General features: G+C 53.1%; 2 protein-coding genes across 2 annotated transcripts; both read left to right on the forward strand.

Annotated features, from left to right (window-relative positions):
- Positions 1-263: 263 nt before the first annotated feature.
- On the forward strand, positions 264-647 carry GUITHDRAFT_101815 (hypothetical protein; the record flags this gene model as incomplete). The annotated part of the gene is made up of 4 exons (XM_005839577.1): positions 264-302; positions 355-403; positions 459-527; positions 577-647. The coding sequence occupies 4 exons, from the start codon at positions 264-266 to the stop codon at positions 645-647; spliced, it is 228 nt and encodes a 75-aa protein (XP_005839634.1).
- Positions 648-2,394: 1,747 nt separating this feature from the next.
- GUITHDRAFT_161247 (hypothetical protein) lies at positions 2,395-5,386 on the forward strand. The gene is made up of 18 exons (XM_005839578.1): positions 2,395-2,493; positions 2,636-2,720; positions 2,769-2,896; positions 2,946-3,035; positions 3,091-3,209; positions 3,255-3,290; positions 3,337-3,475; positions 3,532-3,586; positions 3,634-3,783; positions 3,828-3,955; positions 4,000-4,095; positions 4,138-4,213; positions 4,273-4,337; positions 4,385-4,879; positions 4,976-5,035; positions 5,163-5,234; positions 5,275-5,325; positions 5,369-5,386. Exons 1-14 carry the CDS (start codon positions 2,491-2,493, stop codon positions 4,427-4,429), a joined length of 1,215 nt encoding a protein of 404 aa, XP_005839635.1. The 5' UTR covers positions 2,395-2,490; the 3' UTR covers positions 4,430-4,879; positions 4,976-5,035; positions 5,163-5,234; positions 5,275-5,325; positions 5,369-5,386.
- The last annotated feature ends 1,750 nt before the right edge of the window (positions 5,387-7,136 follow it).

The raw sequence follows: 7,136 nt of genomic DNA on the forward strand, positions 1-7,136 counted from the left end.
TGGAGGTGGAGGTGGAGGTGGAGCGGAGGGAGCGAGAGGAGAGGGAACGGGTGGGGGAGGAGGTCAGCGGATAAGGAAGAGGGAAGGAGTCTCGGAACCTGACACAGCTGGCAGCCTGATCCGGACCTCTGACCAGAGGCGATCTCGCACCATGGACTCGTGGGAACAGGAGTATGTTGTGGGGACCAACAGGGAGAGAGGGAGGGAGGGAGAGAGGGAGGGAGGGGAAGGTATTCCATGATGAGACTTGAGAGAGAGAGAGGATGGCAGTTGAGATCAGGTTCACTGTCGTTCTACTCACGGTGTTGGCAATCTCACGTTCGACATGGCATGATAATGACCCAGTGATGGCAGGTGTTGAGAATCGTGCCTGTTGGACAGAGCTCCATGCTCGATGGAAATGGTGACGTTTTGTTTAGAGAGCTGCTGACAGGTTTCACTCAATCTCATACCACCAGGTTTCCTTGGATCTGACGGTTGGATGCCTGGTGATTATGGCGCTTTGGAGTCTTCCTGGAACCTCGAAGGTGGCTGTCTTTCTGATCCTTCCCGTCTCCTCTCATACCGTTGGCACAGGCAACTGGTCTCCCGATGGCACCCTCTTCGATCCCCCATGCGCTGAAGCAGCAGTGGGCACCATGTACTAAGATCGTGGCCAGGACAGGGTTCATTCTTGTTTGTTTATTAGTTTTCAAAATGAGCGTGAAAATGCACGACTGCAGTCAAGAAATACATGTTTCACATTCTCTGATGTTTGAATTCTGCTCTATGAGCACAGCTGACTGTGTTTTTCGCTCTTGTACCACTGAGCATAACACGAGAAAAGAAACAGACATGGCATGAGGGTACATTGCCTTGCTAACAAATCCCTCAGCTTTCACGAAATCATCGTTCAAACGTATGACAGGATCAATGGAAGGACCACATGCTTGGGTGATGAGAGGAAAGGTGTTGCAAGTTGGGCAGAGTGTTACAGCTTCAAGGGTAAGGCCAGGCAGACTGCTGGTAGAAGAGAAGAGCTTGTTGACTTCATGCCACATATTTTACTGCTCTCTGCTTGTCTCATGATGATCTCACAGTCCTCTCATTCTCAGTCTTCCAGCCTGCTACATCATTCATCATCTGTGTCTTTTATAATCCTTTGTGCAACTCCTCTATGTACACCCTCCCTGTGCTTTCTTGAACTCTTGCATGCTCTAACTGCACTTCTCTCCCTCGATGTTTCCCCTACATCTAATTTCAAGTTTCCTGTTCCCTGCCGCTTGAAACGCCGGACCACATCCTGTCACCTTGCCATGTTGAAGTTCAAGTGAAACGCCCAATAACCTCTGAGTCCGATCATTGATCCGGCGACCGGGTCGCGGGGGAGCTCGGCACAGCGCCGCCGTTGAAGCCTGGCCCAACTTTCGAGGGTTAGGCAGGTTCACTGTGGCTCGGACACCCGGCGGACCGGGAGTCACCGCCACCGTCCGACGGGCCGATAGCAAGCATTCAAGGTTCAAGACGGTTGCGGCCGCTGTGTGACCGTGTCAGGCTGGCCCTCGGAGCCTCAAACTTGCGGCGGCCGGGCCCAGCCCGGCGGGTCACCGGGTGCGGCACAAGTAAACGGTGAACTGAAACTTGAAGTTGAAAGTTTACTCAACTTTACTACCCCTACCCCTGTCGCTGGAAGTGGCAGTCATTGGGGCCCATGAGGAGGGGTTGCATGATGTGAAATTAGACCAATTAAGCAGGGGTGGGGTCATAACAAGTACTCTTGGGGTGGTGTGATAGGCAGGGGTACTCGTCACGATTCTGATCGCGTGTAAAGGCATTCCAGTCCCTGCACTACTTTTGTCCATGAATACTACCCCACCCGTATATATACATCATTTTATTAGTAATAATAACCGGTATAGATTCACCCCACCCCTCATATCATTCCCTGCATCGTGATCCTCCCTCCATGTGCGGGCAGCTACCCCTTCTTTTCCCTGCTATCACCGTACCCTCTTTATAACGTACCCCCTACCCACACAATTTTTGATATAACCCCTGTCCATGACTGATTGAAAGGGGGTAGTGAACCCCTCGAGTACTCTGCAGGGATTCCAGAGGGTCACAAGTCAGGGATTACTACCCTACCTATCTAAACCCAATGAAATCTTGTGATCAGTGGGGGTGGGTAGTGTTGGGTGGTTTGTTGGGATGCAGTACCACACTACCGGTAGTGGAAGAGTGAGGTGGGTAGGGGTACAATTGATGGGGGGTAGATGGATAGTATTTTCGTAGAGCATGGCTTTGAAAGGAGTAGGTGGGGGTATAAGGGTTTGACACATGGGGTAGGGTCATGACCGATGGTTTGGGTGGTCCTTTATCAAGGTCCCCTTTTCCCTCCCGCTAGAGTCTTCCATGCTTCGCAACGTTGTGTCGCTGGTGCCTCAGACGCTGAGAGCCGCGAGAGCCTTGCAGCCCAGAGGAAGGAGAAGCTTCCACCAGTCAAAGTTCGCCATGGTTGTCTTCCTCCCTCTCCTCCTCCCTCTCCTCCTCCCTCTCCTCCTTCCTCGAGCCACCCTGTAGCTCGTTTTTCACCTTCTCACTTTTCACACGTATTTCTGGACAGTATCTTATTCCTCATGGTGTTTTTGGTGTTCAGGATCTTCATGCCCATACAAAAGGAGCTCATGACGCCTACACTCCAGGCGAGAAAGGAGATGGTTATTACTCTCAGAACACGAGAGGTGATTGTGTTCGAAACAGTATGAAAATCGCTTATTGGTTCCTGGCAGGTTGTTACGAGGTTGTCATGAATGCGAAGAAGGAGATCATGTCGTGCCTTCAGAGTCAGACAGCTCCGTCAGGATCTTACAACATCGCCGATTTTGGTTGTGCTGATGCGGGAACATCAATGCCCATGGTGAGGCGGATATTGGCTGTGAAGGCATCGCCTTCTAACGACACTGTAGGTCTATGACATCGTGAAGGAACTTAAGAGCCGCAACCCAAACCAGGAAATCTGTGTACACTATGAAGATCAGGTTACCAATGATTGGTTGGTAAGGCTGCTGCTTCCTGTACTGTAGGTAGTTCTCTCTGACCCCTGTCTCACAGTCAGTTTTCAACCACACCCAAGGTCTGATTGCTGGAGGCCCCAAGCCCTACCTCAAAGACTTCTCCAAGGTTTTTGTTCAGGCATCTGCCACATCATTCTTCGAGCAGTGTTTTCCCAGGTAGGTCACATACTTTGCTGGCAACTGGTGTAATTCTTTCCGAAGCGGATCCATCAACCTTTCCATGTCGTTCACAGCCATGTACTTTTTTGATATGTCCTGGTGAAGGAAGTGATTTCTTTTCTAGGCATTGGTTGTCTGACCATCCTGGGAAGTTGAAGACCGCATTGCACCATGTCGATTGCCTGTTCTGTTGGAGAATCTTGCTGACTATCAGGAGGCAGACGTTGGCGGATAAGAATGAGGTCCAAAAGATTTCAGCTATGGTGATGACTTTGTTCTTGAATCATGTTGATAGTCTTTGCCTGACTCGGAGTTTCAGGCAGCTAAGGATTGGGAGAGAATCCTCACCCATAGAGCGAATGAGCTTTCCAGCGGTACAGTCTGACTGAACCCTAGGAGGTCTCATTGAAGTTTGGTCCAGGCTCTTACGTTGTTATCGTCAATTTTGCTACCGATGAAAAGGGCCAGTTCCTTGGCCACACGGTCCCGAGCTACTCTGAAGGAAAGATTGAGCCCGGGGCTTGTCGTGAAAGCATGCATGGCTGGTTCAACAAGATTTGGGCAGAATTCCGTGAGACGAGTTGTTTTGTGAGATTCTTCCTCACGCATTGACAGGGGACAAGGGCAAGATTTCGCAGGAAGAGTACGAGAACTGTGTGTTTCCAAATTATTATCGCACCAAGGAAGAGACTCTTGCTCCCTTTCAAGACCCCAACAGCGCAGTCTCTAAGGCTGGTTTGAAGGTGGAAAGAGCGCGCGGAGGAGGTTGCAGCTGATCTTGTTTCAGCTTGTCTCTGCAGACTGCAGAGTTGTTCCATGCCTCTACCGGGCCAAGTGGCTGAGTGGTGAATCGAAGGACGCCAAGGCGCACGCTAAAGAATACGTGAGGAGAGAGGGAGGGAGTGACTTGTTGACGTCTCGTCAGGTGCCGACGACTCGCACGTGGTCCAACGCGACGTTCTACTCTGCCTTGGACAGCTCTCGTTCAGTAGCTGAGCGAGGTGCGCGTGCCTGCGCTGCACTGGGCCTCAGCTTGCTAACCTTGACGCGTCCCTGGCAGAGGCCATTGTCGACGATCTGTTCCTTCGGTACGAGGAGGAGGTCGCCAAGTGCCCAGAGCATCACGTGAGTGACTGCGGCAGCTGCGATCGCGCGACTGAAAAACTTGGCAGGGAATGGACTATGTGCACATGTATGTTGTTGCCAAGAAAATGTGAATTTGAAGAGGGGAGTGAGAGGAAAAGATTCCTTGTTGCGTGAGAAATTAAAAAATTATCAGAATAATCCTCTTGATTTTACACATCGTAACTGTCGCATGTACCGATGTCACACAGTATGTTTGCAATCCTAGGGAGATGAATTTCATGCCCTGAAGCTCGACGACAAGACTTTGCAAGGCTGTTGTGCTTTCTGCCGCCGTCTCTTCTCTCGGTTGCCGCAGACCATTCATGTCAGACCTTTCATGTCAGTTTCATGAAAGTTTTTCAGAGTCCCGGCAGGTCGTGCAGCAGCTACAGGTGTCATACGTCTTGTCGCTATTGTCCACCCCGGTGCCTCTAAGGCGTCTGGTTCTTGCGCTGCCACGTCATCAGCCTCGTCCTGCTGTCACTCGCGCTAGCCCAGGGAGCAAGCGGAAGTCCCACGCCGAGCTTGCGCTGCCTGCGAGTCTGGAGGAGCAGGAGGGCAGGGGGGCAGGAGGGCAGGGGGGCAGGAGGGAGAGCAGTCAGTCATGATCGCCTTGCTGCATACAAAGAGGGGCGAACCCGCCGACGAGCTTGTTGCCCCCTCGAGGACGATCGACGCGAGTGAGACTGACCGCCATGCTGGAGGGGCGCCAGTGAGACACGAAAGAAGGGCAGGAGGTAAGGAAGGAGGAAGGAGGAAGGAGGAAGGAGGAAGATTAGGGGGAGAGGGAGGCCGAGGAAGAGGGCAGGATGGAAGGGCGATCACCTCGAACCAGGCATATTGAACTCTCTCGTTGGGGAGGTCGGCGGAGGAAGCGCAAGGGGTGTCATCCCATAGCTGCGTCGCCTCAGGAGGAGGAGCAAAGGAGCTGAGGAACCTGGAGAGCGAGAGGAGAAGCATCGATGACGTGTTTGACGCGTACAGCAGTCTGGATGATGGATGAGATGATAGCAAGGAGGGGCAAGAGAAACCTCGTTGTCTTTCAGGAGAAGGAAGCAGTTGTTTGAAGAGAACCTGTCCTGATAGACTGACACATGTCAACGAAGACGCTCCTCCTCCCAGTCCATTTACTTGTAATCTTCTCGATGATAACGTCTGCGAAGGCGGTTCGAATGTTCTCCATCTCCACTCCCTCCTGCATCTTCATCAGTTCCCATCAGCTCGTCCTCTCCCTCTTCGACTTGCCTTCATCCCAAGCAGGTGCAGACAGCGACACTCGCTCTCCTTGGGGACCCTCAGAATCGTCTGCCATGCTGTCAGCTCCTATCCCTCACTCCTCATCTCAAACATTGCAGCCTCCCATCTTCTACTTCTTCACTGCCTCCTCCCTCCCTCCCTCCCTCCCTCCCTCCCTCTCCTCCCTCCCTCCCTCCCCGCTGTGTTGACTTCTTCCTTCCATTACCACGTTGCATTGCTTGCATGGGCGGCAGCAGGGGAGATGGTCCAGTATGAATCTCAAGTGGGAACGGAAAGAAACAGCCAAGCGCGGCAGCAAGTTGAATCTCTGAAGCTCCGTAAACTCCTCCTCCTCCTCCTCCTCCTCCTCCTCACCTGGCCATCCTCGTCGACCACACAACACTTCCCCTATTCGAGCTTGTTCAACTTTGATCCTCTTCCAGCATCATCACCTTCTCAATTCCTCGCAGAATTTCCTCAGCGTCCAACCAAGCCCAGTCTCTCTTCTCTGCACACCTGACCGAAGCCATTCATCCCCTCCTCCTCCTCCTCCTCCTCACTCTCTCTCTCTTTCTTCAGAGCTCTTCCATGCACTTCTCCCTCCCCAGTATTCTCGTCACCGGCACGTGTCGCTATCTCGCTCAGCTCCAGGAACAAGCTTGTCGTTCTCGTCTCTTGCAAGCTGCAAGGAGACAATGAGCAAGGGCTTTTAGAGAGACAACGAAAGAGAGAAAATGAAAGAAGAAGAAAACTAAAGGAGCTGAAAATGTTACTTCTACCCATGATAGCCATCAATACAGGAGAAGGAGGAGGAGGAAGGGGCGTGGGAAGAGATCAACATGCCTGGAACAGCAGAGGGTCGATGTACGGGAGAGGCAGGAAGAAAGTCAGGTATGATCCATTCTTCATCACGAAGACTCTTTTCAGCTGCGTGTGGTCTCAGGAGGGAGCAACAAGAACCTCCTCCTCCCACCCTGTGCGCCTGCAGCTTCCGGCCGTTGTCTCCTTCCTCCCCTTCCCCGGCGCTCCCAGCTGTTGCACAACAATCTCTCAGGATTGTCCTGATGTTCGCTATGCTCGTCTGCACGCGTTGCTGCCGTCCTGCCTCAGTCCCTGACGGCCTCTTCCTCCTTCCCGCACCTCGAGGGAACCCATTCCTCCCCACAGACCCAGCGTCTCCTCGGAGAACTCACGCAGCGCTGTCTCCTGCCCCACCCGTCATCCTACTACCCGTCCTCCCTCCCATCTCCCTCGCTCGCGTCTCTAACCTCTGCATCCTCCAAGTCTTCGCGTTTTCCTCCGAAGTCGCTCCAGCAGTACTTGACAACCGTCCGTAAGGAGGATGGGGAGGGAGGGAGGGAGGGAGGGAGGAAGGAAGGAAGGCGGGTGGGTGGGGGGGGAGGGAGGGAGGCGGGGAGGGAGGGAGGGAGGGAGGGTGGGTGGGTCGGAATGGATGAATTCTTGCTTCGGGAGGAAGGGAGGGAGGGAGAGAGAGTCAGTGAGGGACGAAGGAAGGCAGGCAGGCGTGCGTACGGACCGGCAGTACGTACGTGAGTGCTTGAT

This window comes from Guillardia theta (assembly GCF_000315625.1).
Source record: "Guillardia theta CCMP2712 unplaced genomic scaffold GUITHscaffold_8, whole genome shotgun sequence".
In the NCBI taxonomy this organism is placed as follows: Eukaryota; class Cryptophyceae; order Pyrenomonadales; family Geminigeraceae; genus Guillardia; species Guillardia theta.

Bases quoted from the DNA above. Each gene is read 5' to 3' on its own strand.
- GUITHDRAFT_161247 (XM_005839578.1), top strand. The intron at 2,897-2,945 runs GTGAGGCGGATA...ACGACACTGTAG, and splicing joins CGGGAACATCAATGCCCATG to GTCTATGACATCGTGAAGGA. The intron at 3,476-3,531 runs GTGATGACTTTG...TCGGAGTTTCAG, and splicing joins TCCAAAAGATTTCAGCTATG to GCAGCTAAGGATTGGGAGAG.